The sequence below is a fragment of the Prosopis cineraria genome, unplaced genomic scaffold (assembly GCF_029017545.1).
Source record: "Prosopis cineraria cultivar Desert tree isolate PC_DT_omini unplaced genomic scaffold, ASM2901754v1 PC7, whole genome shotgun sequence".
NCBI classification, from domain to species: domain Eukaryota; kingdom Viridiplantae; phylum Streptophyta; class Magnoliopsida; order Fabales; family Fabaceae; genus Prosopis; species Prosopis cineraria.
In genome coordinates this window covers 17,916,735-17,936,234 of record NW_026555338.1, presented here as the reverse complement: position 1 = coordinate 17,936,234, position 19,500 = coordinate 17,916,735, and the positions used below count along the sequence as shown (strand labels likewise).

At 29.1% G+C, this 19,500-nt stretch overlaps 1 protein-coding gene across 2 annotated transcripts; it reads left to right on the top strand.

Annotated features, from left to right (window-relative positions):
* The first annotated feature begins 13,145 nt into the window (after window positions 1-13,145).
* On the top strand, window positions 13,146-18,428 carry LOC129315140 (protein TIME FOR COFFEE-like). Of its 2 annotated transcripts, XM_054958698.1 has the most exons (14): window positions 13,146-13,255; window positions 13,357-13,481; window positions 13,559-13,602; window positions 13,686-13,911; window positions 14,009-14,186; window positions 14,307-14,538; window positions 14,620-14,830; window positions 14,937-14,988; window positions 15,104-15,173; window positions 15,314-15,691; window positions 15,836-15,941; window positions 16,073-16,927; window positions 17,064-17,371; window positions 18,062-18,428. In XM_054958698.1, the coding sequence occupies exons 7-12, from the start codon at window positions 14,641-14,643 to the stop codon at window positions 16,228-16,230; spliced, it is 954 nt and encodes a 317-aa protein (XP_054814673.1). In that variant the 5' UTR covers window positions 13,146-13,255; window positions 13,357-13,481; window positions 13,559-13,602; window positions 13,686-13,911; window positions 14,009-14,186; window positions 14,307-14,538; window positions 14,620-14,640; the 3' UTR covers window positions 16,231-16,927; window positions 17,064-17,371; window positions 18,062-18,428. The 2 variants fall into 2 exon arrangements, with proteins under 2 accessions (XP_054814673.1, XP_054814674.1); XM_054958699.1 differs by having other exon boundaries at window positions 13,357-13,602; window positions 17,188-17,371.
* Window positions 18,429-19,500: the final 1,072 nt, after the last annotated feature.

Below are 19,500 nucleotides of genomic sequence, written 5' to 3'. Positions count from 1 at the left end.
TATTGTTTTACCTACTACATTAAAATTTTTGAACTAGCCCTCTATTTTACTGATTTATAAGTTTTCACTGTATTCAATTCTATTATTTTGAGAGTTTGTGTTTTGAAAAACTTATTTACACTTCTTAAGGAATGTTTTTCCTGAGTGTTTGCTAGCTTAAAAGTTGTTTTGAGTGTTTGTAGATTGAATTCAAGACTTATGAAATCTTGTAATTGTATTATAGTAGCAAGTACCAATTGAAGCTTATGATTATAGTTGGAACTTTCAAATGTAATTTTGAAGACTAGATGTAAGTCAAGTAATTAGATTGAACCCATATAAATTCTCTGTGCCAAGCTTCTTCTTATCTAAACTTCATTTGTTTTAAAGCTTATTATTAAAACTTTATTTTGATACAAAACTCTGTTTTTATTTGGAAAAAGTTGTCAAAAACTTTATAGAATATCCAATTCACTCCATCTTGGTGACCAGTTTATTCATCATGGTTTGCTATCTTTTCTTTAATTTTTTTTAATTCAAAACGATGTTTTAGGCTCAGCAAGGGAAAAATATAAAACCTAATCCAATCGACTTGTCCAAATTAAAATTCTTGACTCAACCAACCAAGTAACTGATTCAGGACTAGCGAACCCAAATTGGGATTTAATACCATGCAAATGGTACATCTGATAACTCCACTTACACCATCTCTTTTGATTCGTTCCACACGAGTATTTTTTTAATTGATCTATATATTCGACATTTCCGTAGCCCTCTCTTCTCCCATGAGCAGCTCCAAATGTGATCAACACATTTCAATGTTTTTATAATATATATATATATATATATATATCTTCTGCTTTATTATTTATTCTAACCCACTAATATATTTAATTTACTTTATCATTAATTGGACGTGTTTATTAAAAGAATTAATAGAGAGAGGGGGGAGTATTACTATTAATGTGATCCCATTCCAAAGCATGAAATATGAGCTGTGACACAAATAATAGTATTACGGCTTGTTAGAGATTTTATCACACACATATGGCACATAAATAATAGTGAAGTCCTAAAAAAATCAAATTAATAATAGTTAGGTCTTTGATAAATTTTTGTGAAAAATGAATTATAGACATTGATTTAGATAGTTATAAAGATGAATCTCAATTGTAATATTGTAATATGAAAGTTACAATTAGAACTTAATTTTTTATAAAAAATTAATCTTTTAATTCTTCAACTTTTAATTTACTCATGACACAATCCCTTAACTATGATTCGATGTGACTCGATTCCTCAGATATGACTCATTCTGACTTAATCTCTCAACTTTTGACTCACGTATAACTCAATCCTTATTTTTTAATTTTTTTTTAAAAAATTATCCTCATCAAATAAGAGGAATGAAAGAAACGATCATATTTTATTCTAAAATACCCTCATCCTTCTTTGATGTAGGAACTAAGCTTACATGAAAGAAGAGAGCTATCAAAAGTTGAAAAATTAAATAATAGATGAATCAAAAGTTAAAGGACTATGTCGTAATGAATCATGCTTGAGAAATTGAGTTACAATTGAATTAAAGGTTAAAGGACTAAATGATTAATTTTTTCTTTTTTTTTTGTTAGAAGTTTTGAAAATACAATTATTTGAGTTGGTATTTCTAAAATACTTTTCAAAAAATTTTATTAGGGATTTAATTATAATTAATTAATTATTTGTGACTTAACTATTATTCTCCGTATATACATACACACATCATAACAATTTTTTTGACATATAATAAAATATTTTTATAAATCATGACTAGAAGATCTATTCTTTAGATGCAGTGGTGCGCAAGAAAATGTATTCAGTTAACAAAGAAACTAGGTCCGGTCAAAATAAAATAAACTCATTTTAGTTTAATAATCAAATATTATATTCTTATAACATCTCAAGCACAACGGGTCATGTGAAGGTTTGATTTGAACCTATTATTCAATGGCCAAATCTAATAGAAGTTGCCTACTATTAATCCTTTATTTAGTTAACAATTAATCAATATTTTATTTAATTATGTTAATAATGAAAGCTTTACCAATAATTAATTACTACTTTGGTCTTGGTGTGGACCCTTTCGTTGTGTTTTAAAAAAAAGTGTCCGAAACATGATTCGTCAAGCTTTTGTCCATTATTTTTTTAATTTTATAAATTTTTTATTAATTTTATAGTCCCACAGTACAAAGCATTGTGTACTATAATTAATAATAAAGCATAGAGATAACGTTTACTTTTTCTTAAAAAATAATATTGTTGTTAATAATTGTCATGCATTGTATTCGACGGGCAAAATAAATATATAAATATATATATATATATATATACACGTACAGCTTTCTTTGATTTGCAACTTTGCCGCATTAAAATAATGCTTCTTTCTCTTGCCCACGAGGATTGAAAAGAACATTATTAATTATTATAACAATTAAACTAAAATATATAGTTTAGTCATTAGAGAAGTATATCTCTTATCTTAAAATAATATGAAATTATTTTTTAAAATTTATTTTTGTCGGCATAAAAAATGTATTCTTGACACCTATCACAGAGTGATGAAGAAAGCTTGCGTGGAAACCAATTGGATTTATTATATTAATATCGGTTAAAAAAATCCATTGAAGAAAATTCATGGCAACCTTTTTAAATACTAATTGTTTTTTGAAATAATATTTAACCTGATTAATTCATATTAAGTTGGGTTGTTCACTGCTTAGGTGTGTAAAATACTCTATTTAATTGATATTTTCCGTACATAAATTTCGAATTTGAGATATTGTCAAGGAAATTAATATGGAACTATTTGAGCCAGCCTTTTGTTGATAAATGATGACATCTTTATTATTTAATGAGAATATTATTAAAAAAAGTGATAATCAATATTGTTTTGCAAAATGGTAATTTAACATTTTTTTATTAATATTATATTAAGAGTGATCAAAACTAATCAAAACTGATCACACCAAATAAAATCAAACAAAACTGACATGAATCGATCAAAATTGATTATAAATAAGACTTGATTTTTTTTTGACAAAAATGATCAGCTTGGTTTACATTTTTTTTTTGGTAGCTCAAGAGAAAATGCAATGGGTGTTCACCGAATATACTCATCTCACATTCCTAATGCTCAACTTGAGGATATCTACTCTCATTAAATTTTCTCAAGATGTTTATTTCTAATCTTCCACAAGCTCAAGTCTCTTTTATGTCTAAGGCACTTGTGGCTCCTAATTGTGGCATATGCAACTCTACTATGCATGTCACTTCTAATTGCATGCATGCTTATTGAAGTCAATATGTGGGGGCTATTTATCAACCACAAAGGGCCTACAATTATCATAACAATAAGGGGCAAGAAATAACTTTGAGGCTAACTATGGAAGCACTTACAACCCAAGTTGGAGACAACACCCCAATTTTGGCTATAGAGGCACTCAAGAGATGACTCAAGCCAAGAATACTCAAGTTATCCCTATGCAAGAGGGTGGGAGTGATAAGCAAATGTACTCATGCCTTGACAAGATAGGAATTGCTATTATAGATCTTAGTCAAAAGATTGAGTCCTAAGTCTCCAATGCTGATTCTAACATTGATTTGTTGCTAAAAAGGATGGAAAATCTTGAATCAAAGTAACAAAGTACTGATTTGGTGGTTCAATAACTTAGGAGTTCAAATAGCATTAATCAAGCCCAAGGAAGTGGGAAGCGTCCAACTCAACCAGTGATGAATCCAAAGAATATTTGTGCTATAAAGTTGAGGAGTAGAAGAGTTCTAAATGCTAATTCAAGTGCTTTTAATCCTTGTGATAGCACATCTCTTGTTGTTCCTTCAAATAATCCTCAAGCTTGTGATGAAAGGACACTTCTTCTTGGTGATCCAAGTGCTTCTCCTTGCTATGACAGCATGCCTCTCCTTGTGCCTTGTGATGAAAATATGCCTCTTGCCTCTAAAATTGCTCAAATAATTGATGATGAGGATGATTCAATTGAAGAGATTGTGGTTGAGGATGAGAATGGAGCAAGAACAGCTCTGAATGCTCAAGCAAAAGAAGAAGAATTGAGCTCAAAACAAGATAAAAACAATGCTAGCATAGCCACGACCTCACCTTCTTCTAAGGCAAATGATCAAGCAAGTCTAAGGAGAAAGAAGTGTTGGGAAGAAGAGAACCTCCAAAAGAATATCAACTTGGGAACCTTTTCCTTAAGGACATTCAATTTCCTAAGGCATTGACAAGATTTGTCAAGAATGGAGGGCAAGAAGATGATAGGCAAGACATATTTGACATGTTGAAGAAAGTTGAAGTGAACATACCATTACTTGACATGATCAAAAGCATGCTTAAGTGTGCTAAATTTTTAAAGGATTTGTGCATAAATAAGAAGGGATTCAAACCCTTAGCCACTGTGCAAATGAGTCATAATATGAGTGCCATTTTCAAGCCACAACTTCCTATCAAGTGTAGAGATCTAGGAGCTTGCACCATTCCTTGTCAAATTAGGAGTGTGGTTATGCAAGAAGCTCTCATTGATCTTGGGGCAGCCATTAATGTCATGCCTACTCACATATACTTTTCTCTCAATGTGAGAGGCCTCAAAGAGTGTGGAGTCATACTTTAACTTATTGATCAAAGCACAAGGAGACCTAAAGGCACTCTTGAAGATATATTAGTAAAAGTGAAAGACTGAGTATTTTTGGTGAATTTCTATATGCTAGACATGAAAGAGGGAGGGCAAGGCACACTTATCTTAGGGAGACTATTCATGATGACTTCAAGTACTATTTTGAATATGAAAGAAAGTAAACTCACCATAGAGTTTTTAGATAAGAAAATTGAATTCAATATTTTTGATAGCATGAAAAACTTTTTTGTGACTTATAGCCTTCATTTCATTAATATTATTGAGGATGTACTTGTTGATGAGGTCTCCATGCTTCCTATTTGTGAGATTAATGATTCCTTGCCTGACTCTACATGTTCTTGCACTTATGAGTTTACTTGTATGAATTGTAAAGATGTTGCTTCAATTCTATCTAGTTTTAAGAATTTTGATGATTTGCATTCACATGAGCATGAGAATATGATTGACATGCATGATTCATCTCATATTGATCACACTAAAGCACATGACATTTCTACTTCCATTCATGATCATACTATTGCTTCTTTGTGTGATTTAATTGCTTTGGATGAATTGCATGATTTGAATGATAATTCTAGAATTTCTTGTGCACCATTGATTAAGCAAGTGATGTTAGTGCTTCGTTACATTATGATGGTTCTAGTTCATCTCTTTCATATGACATGACACCACATCACTTGTCTTGTACTAATGTGATGAATTTTGGAATTTGTGATTATTATTGCTTTTATGCACCTAATTCTTCTCCAAGTGTGGGGAAAAGTTTTACTTGTGTTGTTTTAGGTGTTCAAGTGTCTAAGGATGAAGAAGAATAAGGTGTTATGGATTTTACACCACCATTAGGTGCCATTTTGGTTGATTATTCCATAGACTTGTCTACTTTCACATTTTCATTAGATGAGTCTATGTGTTTGCTTGAGTATGATTCTCCTCCCATTTGTAGCTTAGAGAGTGCATTTCATTCTATTGGCTCTAGTTCATTAGATTGTGGTAATATTCTTTGTTCTTTCATTGATTATAGTATTGATTATGCCACATTCTCTTTTGATGTTTCACTTGATCTTGACCATTGTGTAGAGATGAGTTGCTATTTTGATGATTTAGGTGAAGTATTGGAGAGGAAGATCAATATTCATGACGAGCATCAAAGTACAATGGAGACCAAATTCAAGATTGATTCCATGCATCTTGAGAGTTTCTCTTTTGATATTGTTTCATTTCACTCTCTTGATATGAATTGCACTTTGTATGATATTGAGCATGAATCCTTTTTATTTAATTTTAAGGATTCAATTGATATTGTCATGTGTTCTATATTACATTTAGCTGCTAGTTCTTTTGAGTCTTATGCACCTTTAATTCTAATTGAATTAATTCTCTAATTAGCTTCTGGACTTCACACCATTAAGCCCAAACAAATATGAAATTTATGCCAATTACCACTTCTTCTCTTGCTCTTTAGGTTCTCACATGAAATTGACTTGTCTTTGCCTCTTAACTCTAAATTTGCTTCTTCAATAATTTGAAAACAAAAGTTACAAAACTAAATAAATCCTAGTTCTTTTGATTCTTATGCACCCATTGATATGATTTTGCGAGCTAAAGATAATTTTGACATCTTGTTGCATGATTTTACTGCTCCCCAATTTAGTGGAGTTGAGTTTCATTTTGTGAGCTTAGATGATTATATTCATTAGGGAGTTGAGTTTCATTTTGTGAGCTCACATGATTATATTCCTAAACCTTGAATTAAATTGAACCAAATTTTATTACATTTATTATATATATATATATATATTTTATAAATTTATCTATGTTTTGTTTCTTTTTCCCAAATTTAGTTATTTGTATTGAAAAAAAAATATTACAATTAGATAAATGTTTTATATGATTGTTTGTAATAATTTTTTAATGTTATAGTAAATTTTTTAATAAGATATTCTATTGATTTTTGATAGACAAATGCGTTAATGAATTGTTAAACAAATATTCTTTTTTTTTCAAAATTTTTTTGTTTAAAAATTAATAATTAAAAATTATCAATGAATATATATATTAATTATATAAAAACTTGAACTTGATTCAAACTTAAATCAATTATAAAAAAATTTAATATACAATTTAAACTCTGAACTACATGTCTAAGGGTAATTTAAACTTTAAACTTTTAAAAGGTACATTCTAAATTCTAAATAATTAAAGTTAAAATAATTTCATCCTTACTTGTAAATTTAAACAAATGTCCATAAATTTTTTTAAAATTGAAGTTTAATACATGATTTTCCTCAAATGATGATAGGAGGGAGGGATTGTGAAATTTGGTAACAATCACATATTAAACTTTAATTTTTAAAAAATTAACAAATATTTATTCAGAGAAAAAAAAATTACATATAAGTCTTATAAAGTTGACTTATTTATCAATAAGTCCCACAAAATTTAAAATTACAACTAGGTTCTTTGGGACCTGAATGTCATTTAAAATTTAGGTGAAAAAGACATTAATGCAACTATTAATTATTATATCAGTGAAATAATTTATAATTAATTTATTAGTAATTTACAATTAGAAATTTAACTTTTTATAATGATAATTTCATATATTCAATAATTAAATTGATTAGTTTAACTATTAAATATGTTAAGTTATAATTATAAAAAGTTAATGTTATAGTTGTAAATTACTGATAAAGTAATTGTAAATAATTAATATAAACTTTGTTAGTAATGCGTAATTGTTTAGCTATAAAATATATAAAGTTACAGTTGTAAAAAGTAAAAATTATAGTTATAAATTATTGATAAAATAGTTATAAATTAATTATTGATTTAATGTATATTTAATAAGGGTACTATTATCTTTGTAACTTAATTTTAAATTACATTTAGATTTCAAGGGATCCGATTGTGACTTTCAGATTTCATAAGACTTATTTGTAAATAAATTTGCTTTATGAGATCTATATATAATTTTTCTTTATTAATTTTTTTTTGTTCAATTTAACAGTGGGGACAAACTTATTCCAACTTTAATTATTAAAATTTAAAATATATATTTTAAAAATATATGATTCAAATCGTCCGTGAATTATAGTTCCAAAATTTAAATTATATATTAACTCTAAAAAAATGAAACAATTCCCAAGTTTTGGCCAATTGATGCTTGATTTTTGATTTGATATTATTCAAAAACCTAACCAAACAGTACCTGTCACAAATAAATAAATCCCCCAATTATGAGTTTATAAAAAAAAAAAAAATGCCCCCAATCATGAACTGCATCATGTGCACCAAGTGCGAAGCTTATTATACAATCTGAAATAAACAATACTGTGATCCATCAATCAAATTAAAATAATTAAAATAAAGTAACTGTGCTTTGAATAAATATCTTTCTTCTGGTATAATTTATTTGAGACTCAGTATTATGTCTCCGATAACTCAGTTCATCACTCAACCCGAAATCAAGAGATAAAGAAAATTCAAAGCACCGTTTTTAATTTTTTAAAAACCACTTTATAATACAATTTTTTATTTTTTAAAATAAAAATAAAAATTTGGTTTTTTATATAATTTTAAAAAAGTTTAAAATGAAAAATAGAATGATAATAATAATTATAAGCAATTAATGGTGATGATTTATGATAAAAATTGGCCCAAATAATTATAATTTTTAATAAATAATGTACTTTAAAAACAAGAAAAATAAAATGAAAACAAGTTGAATTGTTTCTACCTTTGTTTTAAAAACCAAAAAATAAAAACAGTTTTAAAACAATTAAATTGAGAATATTTATTCAAACAATTTTTAAAATTTTTCTGTTTTTCAAAAATAAAAATAGTTTTTTTGAAAATTACCTAGCGTATCTTAACTTGAAAATGCTTTTGACATATTTACTTGTTGTGGTTATATATCCTTAAATTCAATTTAAAATTTTAAAATAAGTTAATTTAACACTTTCAACCAGTTAAACTAAAAGTCTCTTAATTGTTTTAATTCATATGTATGTATGTATGTATCTTAATGTTTTGATTACCATTTAGCCTTTTAAAATAATTGTATGAATGATATAAACTTCTGCATAATAAATTGTAGGAGGTTCGATCCTCAATTCTTTTTTTTTTTTAATTTATATGACTCCATCTTTATATACGTGAGTGTGAAATAAACTTTCATTGGGAGGAGCCTATTATCCTTTAAAAAAATTAGAGTCTCCTACCAATCGACTCTTAATTAATCTTAAAAAAATATAATTAATCTTTCCCAGCTTATGTTGTCGGGTTTGAATTATTACGTTTAGCCTTTTTAGAATTATAGGTCAATAATTCTACAATGCTTAATATATATATATATATATATTATCTTTATTGAATAGGAATAAAATATACATTAATAAATACTCATTATTTAAATTATCTTTGGTTTCTGGTCTATTTTATTTTATAAATAATTCCTGGTGATAGCATTTGAAAAGATTAAAAATTATTAGTGCAAATGATGATGTAATATTTATATTAAATAAAGTAAATATATTCTGCAAAATATAATAATGTAAGATGCTCTCCTTCCGTCCATATTGAACAATCGAACACTAATAATATATTCATAATATGAATTAAAAAAAAGTACTAACCATAGTTGAGTGCCGAAAGAACTTAGTTTTTATAAATACAATAAAATATTCGAATCTCAAAAATAATAATAAAGTATTCGAATATTATAAATAATAAAAATTATTTTAACATTTTTAATTGAATCCAACAAAACTAAACTTGGTCATACCTAGTTACCTACCCTAGATATACTCGAATCTTAAACATTTTAATACAACAGCTCTTAGTCGCCTATGATATGAATATGGTCATTATATTTAATTATTTTTTTGGTCAAGTTTGTTATATTTAATTCAAATAGAATAATATTAGGAAAATAAAGGGGATGTTGATTAATCTATAAAAAGCATTTACGTAAACAACTTCGTTTGAATTTTATTTTTTTTAAGTGAAAGTGGAACGAAATTCAAGAAAAAAACAAAACCGTACGCACCATTTCACAATTTAATTCACAAATTTAATTTCAAATCTCAAAGCATCCCCAATTTTCAAAAGAAATAAATCACAATCAAAGCAAGTCCCATCAGTTAAGTAAAATAAAAAGTATACAAATTTCAAGTTCAAACCTATAGTGAATTTCCATAAATAATAAAAGGATCCACACAAAGTAAAATAATAGTCAAAAACTGTTATTTATTTTTTTAGATAATCCATGTGGGTGCATTATGAGAGACGATTTGTCAGAGAAAAATTAGACTAGGCTAGAAGATTTTTGTTTTTTCTAACACACATGAGATTCAGAGAACCTCAGAGTTCAGACATGCATCTTTCTAATATTTCTTTTAATACCTTACCTTCCTAATTTATTTTTTATTATTAGTTTTCTACATAAAGTAAGATATAGTTATTATCTGGTCTCTTGTCATTGAACGGCAAACTTTTGTATTTTTTTATAAGTACATCATCTCTGATTGTAATGATATTCTATATAGAAAGTAATTAGGATAGGTTAATTTTTTAAATTTAAAAAAAATAAAATAGAATATATAAACATAAGAAATAATTGTTTTGAGTCTACTTAGAATTAAATTTTTTATTTAGTTAAATTAAATCTAAATAAAATCTTATTTTATTTTAAATTTTACTATCATAGAATAGATAAATAAACTTATTTTATTTAAATGTATTGCCCTTGGGATCAACATGCCAATCATCCATACTTAAGGTTCTTCATTTGATAAATATGAAGAAAATTTTCAAATGAAATTAAAAAACAATTTTACTATGAAGTTCTGCCTTGTAAATCAATATTTTTTGCCAAGCCCTGTATAATTGATTGGAGATTGAGAATTAATTTATCTTCCAACAAATATTACATTTATCACTTGTTTGATCTTACAAATTAAAATCTAAGTAACTACTTCTCATTTATTATGCATCACTCTCAAGCATGATCAAAAATATAATATTTTTTAATTTCTTGCCTCTTTCAAATATAAAATAAAATTAGCTTTAATCTCTTTTAAAATAGGGTGGCCCATTCATCACCTAGGAAAATAAAAAATGTACTATAATAAACCGCATACTATAACTTATGTCATAATAATATTTATAAATCATAATTATAACCAACAGTTTAAAATAAATATACTATAATTAGCCATAAACATCAACTTATTTTATCTCAACGTAATTAGTTTATAATGTTCCCTTATAATATAACAAAATATAAATAAAATTTTCCATCCCTGACTATATATTCGCACATAAATTAAATTTAAAAAAATAACTTGTTTTATTTTATAATTTGTTCCCATGTATATGTTGATAGCATAAACAACATATATATCCGTGTACGTACAAAATCTATGTATAAAAGATTTGTTTCCCGTGCATATTAAAAATAAAAAGAATAACTTTTATTATTGTTCAATTTAAAAAAGAAATTGTTTTATTTTACAAATTTTCTATGTATATACTGAAAACATAAATAACATTATAATCCGTGTATATTAAAAATCTATATATAAAAAATTCTTTTACCCTTTATATTTATAGTAAAAAAGATAGGTCCAACACCTATCATTTTTATTATAAATCTCACATTGATGTCAATTTTACATTACAAATTTTACACCTATTTTAATTGCAAGTGTCACATAATCTTTCAAAATCTAAAAAAATAAAAATTACTGTTCATCCCACGATAGATTTATAGTGGGACAAGCACTTTTTACATTATTATCTTTAGATACATATAAAAAACATAAGCATCAAATGATAGTATCCCCATTACCTCTTATTTTTATTATGGGTCTCACACGTTTTCATTATTTTTTCACTATAAATATTATACTATTGTAAGGCCCACATAATAATCTCTAAAGGTACAAAACAATTTTTTAAAAAGTATGGCTTGCTTAGTTAAAAAATATAACCTATTTTAATCAAATTTTATCTCTCAATAAAATATTTATTTGTCTTCCAAAATACTATTTTTTTTCATATTTTATCCTTATTTAATAATATTTTTTACTTTAAAATAAATATAAAATAATTTATTTATTAGAAGCACTTAATAAAAAAAGGTAATGATTGCATCTTGAAAATATTAAAAATACCTTATATTTTTTAACGTCTAACTTCTTAAAAAAATACTTTATATTTTTAAATAGTGGAGTAAGTGTTCATTCATTGTAGATCTATGGTGGGATGGATGTATTTTACAATATATAGAGTGATGATAAGATGTTTTGGGGGGGGGGGTATAGATGAACTTCACTATATAAAAATAAACTTTATTAAAACATCACTTTACTCTATGATGAACTTTACTATATAAAAACAAACTTTTTATTAACTTCTATCCTTCATAATTAATTAAAATAATTTGCCCACAATAAATATTCCTGGATCCATCAATTATTGGCCATGTAAATCAAAATTTAATCATCAACTTTTATTTTGCAACTTGTTACTTTATGCATATCAAAAATATTATTATTTTTTAAATTTCTTACTTCCTGCAAATTAAAATATAATTATTTTATTCTCTTTTAGAATTTTTTGCCATGCATCACTTGAGAAAAGTGAGACATGTACTATGATAAATCAGATACTATTTTATAATTTATTATTAGTTTTGTATTTTATTATATAATTTATATTATATATATAAACATACACAAAAAAAATACAAGTAAAATCAATTATTATTATTTTAAAACAATGAATGATGGGCTCATATTGTACATATTTTTCTATGAATATCATATTTATCATCATTTTTATTATGAATCTCATACATATTTTTCTTATAATGGCCCCACATGTCTTTTTTTATATGTAAATATTTTAAAAATTTAAATAAAATGATACACTTTACTATATAATGAAATAAGATGAGATTAAAAAAATAAAATTGGAAAGGTGAATTGTTACAATGACATTAAAAAGATGAATATTAAACCAAAAGATGCTTGGTTAACCGGTTAACAGAGTTAAATCAAATCAATGTGTATATAAAAAAAAAAAGAGTTAAATCAATTTATATTAAAATCTTGAGTTTAAGTATTGTAATATGCAATCATATAAAATAACAATGTTAAAGATATTTTTGAGAAACTTGCTGGATTTCAGGTTACCCACAGTGCAATAAAATAAAAAATAGATATACATGAAGCTTCAAGCCTCTTCCTCCCACAATAAAGTTTTAGTTTACAAGATCAACTTCACATAAAAATTTGGAAGGAGATGAAGGGAAATAAAAAAGAAAAATTATATAATTATTGTGCCAGGTTAGACTAATTTGCCCCAAATTCCAAGGAAAAGACATGCCACGTCAGCCATTAACTCGAATAAAGAAATCAAACTCTTTAAGATATTCTAGTGGCGGGTCCTGAAGAGGTACAAGATATAATGCTGCGGCGACAACCACAGTGTGATTTTGATATCACTGTGATTTCGTGAGAGGAACTTCAAGCTCATGGATCGAACCGGAGAACCAAGTTTCCCTAGACGAAGGCATCGAACTTTTGGTATGATCGCCTTTCTCTCTCTCTCTCTTGATCCTACTTGCTTCTTTGTATGTCTTGTGTGTTATCTCTTTTCATGATTTTCTTTTTAATGGCGAAAACAGAGGAATCAAAGGTGGACTTGCAGAAGGAGACCTTGAAGAACCATGATCGAGATTCATTCACTATTAGCAAGAGAAAAGAGGCCCTCGAAGTGTAGAAAATGAACAGGATTACGAGCTCGAAAACGGTGGATTTTCATTTAGGCTTTCTTCAAATACTTCATCGTCTGCATCAGATCATAACAATGGGTTATTGGTGTTATAGTGCCCAAGAAGGCTCGTTCATCCAATGTTTCTGTTCGAAAAAAGGTGCTATGCGCTATCTTCTTCTTGTTTATTTACTTTTCTGGGGAAAATGAAGCACCTAGTTCTGAGTCGTATAAATACTGCAGAAGTTGATTGGATACCAGGCGCACTTCTTGCAGACATCCGCATCATTTTCATTGACTGAAGACGACATTGAAACTGAGATAGCTGAGCTTTTGAATGGATTGAAGACCAACAGGAATCAGGATTCCTCAGTAAAGCTCAAAACCAATGGCCCATATTGTACCAGACGCAATTCTAAGACCTCAATTCCTTCCCATAGTATTCATTCTCATCAATCTATGGATGATGGTAGGTTGAACATTCAGATCAAATGTAGTATTCCTCTTATATTGAATTTATTGCTTCTTCTAGCCCCAAATAATTTTTATTTGACATTTATCAATAGAAAGAAGGAAGGTTATGAAGAACAATACGTCTTCTCCTCTGGCTTCAAAGAGTTCAGCTGCCGAGTTAGTTAAAAACAAAACATCTGTTTTAGACAAGGACATTAAGAAAGTCAATTTGGAACCATCGTCATGTTGTAAGTTGGACGTTGATATAAAGGCTACCGCTGATACGAGAGGGTGAGAATCAGAAATTCCTACTCTCTCTTGCCAACTCTCTGTATCTTTTGAGTTTTTTTCCTTGTGATTTTCTGTACAAGTTATGTTATATAAGGATATCCTTCTGATTGAATTTATTAGGATTTCTATGGTATTGGGTGCCAAAAACCAACAAGAAGAGAAGTTAACTATTGACCATATGGTGAGAATCCTTCTAAGTGAATATCAATTACTTTCCTAAGTTTCTGCTTCTTAAGTATATGACTAGGGCCTTTTAGCAGGCTCCTCTCCTGCAGTGTTATCCCCAGAAAGGGATGACTTGTCGAGGGGTAATCTCACATCAGAAACTAGACCTTTGGCGTTGGATGTGGAAGTGAGTAGAGTTTGAATCTAAATAATTTTTCATAGCATTCCCTCTTCTTTGCACCACAACTTACCATGGTTTTTGATGCAGAAAAAGGGAAATAACATCAAGATGGAAGATAAGGAGGAAAGACCAACTAAGGAGATGAAGATGGACGCGTCGAACGAAAATTATGATGTAATAAAGATTGATTTAGAGGTGCCAATGAAAGATGATGGCATTTTGACAAGAGATACATTAGAAGAGGACAATAAGCAGGAGCAACCTCCTGAGATGACAAACTACGAAGTGAAGAAAACTGGTAACTTGACGTATTTTCACTCTCTGGATTTTTAGTGCCAACTTCCGACTTCAATTCTTTCACAATTTATTGATTTATACTATCTTATCTCTTCTTTCCTTTCTAGTCTCTTTGTCATCCTCTGTACCGGCATGGTCAAGAAATCTCCCTCCTCTTGGGTATGAGATAATCTATAAATCTGTTATTTTCCTCATTACGATGCCTTCTCTGATTTCCTTTACTGTTAATGTGAATATTTTGACTGGTACTAAGAACAATAACTTTGATCAATAGATACGTTCCACCGACCTTGCAGCCAATTGTGAAGACAGATAAAACCATAGGATCATCAGCAGCCCTGCAAGTATTGTCATTCCTACAAAAAAACTTTCCTTTAGCTATCATTAATTAAGCTCTTTTTACTCTTGTGTTCGTCTTTTTCTCACCTTCGCCTAGTTTATCAGAATTAAATGTTGAACGATTTTGCATAATTGAAACATGCAGCTTGTTGATTTTGTGCTTTCTCCATCTCCACCTAAGCGCTGTGCAACCCATCATTACATCGCTCGCAGCATCTTCTTGCACCAGCAGCTTTTAAGGGCGAACCACATTGAGCCAGCAGCTGTTAATTCTAGTTCTTTATGTGGCACAAAGCCCAGCAATGTTAATGGTGTGCCAACTCCAGAAAGTATGATCATTGGGAAACAATCACAAAATGATTTTCCCGGTGTAAACGAAAATGCTACACAAGTGAAGAACGAATTGGCTGCTTCAAAATTTCCTAGTCTTGACACAAATAAAGGCCCTGATGCTAGCAGCTCATTGGATTCAATGCAAATGGAACAAAAAGGTCCATATCGTACCTCAGCTGGCAATCTAATGGTATGTTCTTGTCTTCCTTAAGCTAATGCATATCTGTATCTTTATGCTTTTGTTTTACTAATTGAATTGGTGGATTATAATGAAAGTGATGTTCTTTAATGTATGTTAACGCATGCTCTTGCTTTCCTATTCTCTTTGACCCAGCATCAACCATCTTTAGCAACAATAGCAGCTAGTCATGCGAGAGGTGGGAACTCAAGCTATGCTTCCTCTTCTGATAATTCCATTAGTTTCTTTGCTGGATCACTAGGTAACTATTTATCTTTGTCAATAGTTGCTTCTACATTGAGCTTTAGCGACCCATTATTTCATAGCCAATGATGTTCTATATGTGACAATTGTAAATATTGAGTATTTTTTTCTCCTTTTTAACTCCTTCAGGTGAAACTGCATCAGTTAGAGGTGTTAGCCCTGCTCCCTCATATGCATTAGCTCAACCAAGTTACCTAAATTCAAGCACCTCGATTGATTTGTCATCATCTCATAAGAAATCATCTGGGGTAAACGTTAGTGCCAATACATTTTGTCCTCTCCCGTAGCACAACTACAACAATCTCAAAAGCAAAGCACCTTGCAGTCTCATCCTCTCAAGCTCGTGACTGAGACTTGTCAAGAGAAAGCTCCATCTATTGTTGGTCAAACATCTTGTTCCCAAAGAATGTGTATAGCCAGAAATTCACATTTCCAATTCAGCCGGTAAACTTTTCCTTTAGGCCACCTACAACATCAAATAGCATTGGAGGCAAGAACGAAAATTTTGGTGACGGGCAACAAGAGGCTTTAAAGGGTGGTTTTGAGCTTGTGTCTTCTCAAACATTTGCTATATCATTTCACAGTCTACCTAGTGTTGCTTGGCAGGGATGTCATTCTGCATGGACTACGCATACGGCACATCAGACAAATTCTTCAATATCTGTAGCGAAGAACGGAAGCAATTCTACCCACCAAGATTCTGAGAAGAAAGTCAATTCTGGGAAATCATCAACCAGTGGGCCAACCACACTTGTTTTTGATGACTCATCAAAGTATCTTAGTTTTGTGTTATCCCCTAAAAATGAAACTTGGCCTGGTCATCATTCTATGATTTCAACTACAAAGACATCAAATGCCCCTTTTCTCGGTAATGCTTCAAGTTCTCAACATCTGCTTCAGCTTCACAAGGAACATAATGTGAAACAACCACCACCTCCTATGGCTACACAATTTAAAGCATCCAACAGTACTATTATAGAACTTGTAAGCAACTGTTCTATTTTTGTCACAAAATTTTCCTCATTGCAATAGTTCTATCCCTGCTTTTCATTCAATTTTTACACTTCACAAGCAACTACTGCTCCTAACCAAAAAAATAAAAAAAATTTATGTTTCTCAGGAACAAGGAAGAGTTTTACATGATCATGCACAAATATCTTTTGGAGGAAACCATAAATCATTCCCACCGTTGCAAGTCCAACATCAACTCAATAACAGCCTATCTTCAAACATTACATTTGCAGGATATCTCCCTAAAGGTAGCAACACAGAGACAAATTGCCAAGGAGGCAAAGTTGGTTCGACTGTTAATGCTTTGAAGACTTGAAGAGCTGAGAATTCTTTAATCGAGATTGGCCAAAACTTTTCTCCATCAAGCAGTTGAAATTCTCATCCATCTCAACATCAGACCCCAACTACCTAAATGAGGTGAAATATATTAAAAGTCAAATTTTATTGTGCATCATGGTGAAAAGAGATTTCTCTGCATACTGATATATCCCATTCCTCATCTACTGTGTGCCTACCTATGTCACTATGTATTTAAAGCTTGCATATTTTGTTATAGGGTTAAAGGGCAATTTTACCTTTAAAGAGTTAAACTATAGGCTCTAGAGTATTTGGGACCCTAAACTCTCTTTTGGTGCAATGTTCTTCTTTAATTTTTAAAAACGGTGTAATCTCACTTCTATCGTTTACAAAAGTTAACTTTGACCTTAAATTGACCAGAAAATGACTTCACAATTTTACAGAAAAGAACAAGAAACACTACAGAAAAGGACTCATAATTATAGACAAGGATAAAAAATTACATCTTGGTCTTTGTCTATAATTTTTTATCAACTAACGGTTAAAGTTAACATTTGTTAATAGTAAGGGCAATATTGCACCTTTTTAAAAGTTAAAAGAGAATATTGCATTGAAAACGAGTTTAGATTAAAAGCTCTTAGACTTGTAATTTAAGGACAAATTTGCCATCTAACCCTTTATTATATCTATAATTAAAGCAAATGGATCATTCACTTTTTAATCGAAAACACAAAGATGACAGTTTGAATCTAATGGTCGATAGACCTCATGCCTATGGTGGGAGATAACCTTGACTTTGTTGCTTTGCAGGTGGTATTGGAATATTTTGCTTCCTCAGGAGATTGAAGAAGCTTCAATGTGGAACAGTCATATTAAATCAATCTTGCAACAGGAAGGGTAGAATCAAGATGATGTTGGGAAGGAAGTGGATGAAGATTAAAGGAAGTTGGGCACTATATGGCCTACATTTTTGAAATCGAAGTAGGACTACCATCTTTTTCATGCTTTTTTTTTTTTTTTGGGTTAGCTTCTTGAAGATTTCTAAATCAACATTACATGTCGAGCGCAATGCTATTATGTATGTAGATACTTTAACTTCTTCTGTTTTTTTTGGCTGCTCTGACAAGAAATGTACTAACTTTGTTCAATTTGTATTAACCAGAATCTATGTTTATTATTCCGCTTAATTCACTCATTGTTGTTTCATGACTAAGGAGAACTAGAAATAACCATAAGAATGCCCAGAAGTTCAAATTGTTGTTTATTCTCTTAAAAATTAATGCTATGTTTGGATACATATTAATTTAAATTTGGACCAGATCTCTTAGTTGGGCATTTAAAAATTTATGAATTTAAATTTGTAATCCAAATTTTATCTTAATTCCATTATAATTTGAAATCATTTCTAAATCATTATTATTTCAAATCTCCATATGTAAATACTACTTAATAATAATAACCTGTATTATTTAAACTAACTAAAAGAATTTTAAATTCATGGATTTAAAATGTCAGATTTGAAATACAAATCTATCAATCCAAACACTATTTAAGTATAGTTTAAAAGTTTTATAAACTGATCAGGCATTTTAAACCCGGGATGACCCTTGTAATTCTGGCATGAGATGAGGCATTGATAATAATGTTTTTTTAATCTCTTAATAATAATATGCAAAAAAAAATTGTTCAAACAAAAATTGTTAGATTATATTTCTAACAAATTGTTTAAACATATTTACAGATGATAAATCATAAATGTCAAGGGAATAAACACAATAAAATTATCACGAGAAAGCACCAAAAAAAAAAAAGGCTCAGATCTTCCCCACCTTAATTATAGGACAATGTTAATTAATATTACGGTTTCAGAGATGGTAGTTAATACCCTTAAATTTAAAAATGTGTGATCTTTTTAATTTTAAGTTAATTGAAATTAATTACTATAATATGTTAAACCTTGATTTTGATGATTACAAAATAGAAAAGATTTTATTTAATAAAAAATTCAATGACATTTGAGGAAATTAAGGGGTAACTACACTCTTTTGTGTTAAACTTCGATTCCTATTCCTTTTAAGTGCTTTTGCCTATATTACTTTACCTATACCAATACTGATATGAATTGTGTTCTTAAATTCCAAAGTATTCATATATGGGTACATTCCTTTCTTATACGGGTACAAGCCTGCTTATATGGGTATAGATTTATCTACACTGATACTATTCTCTATGTTTACATTATCCTCATT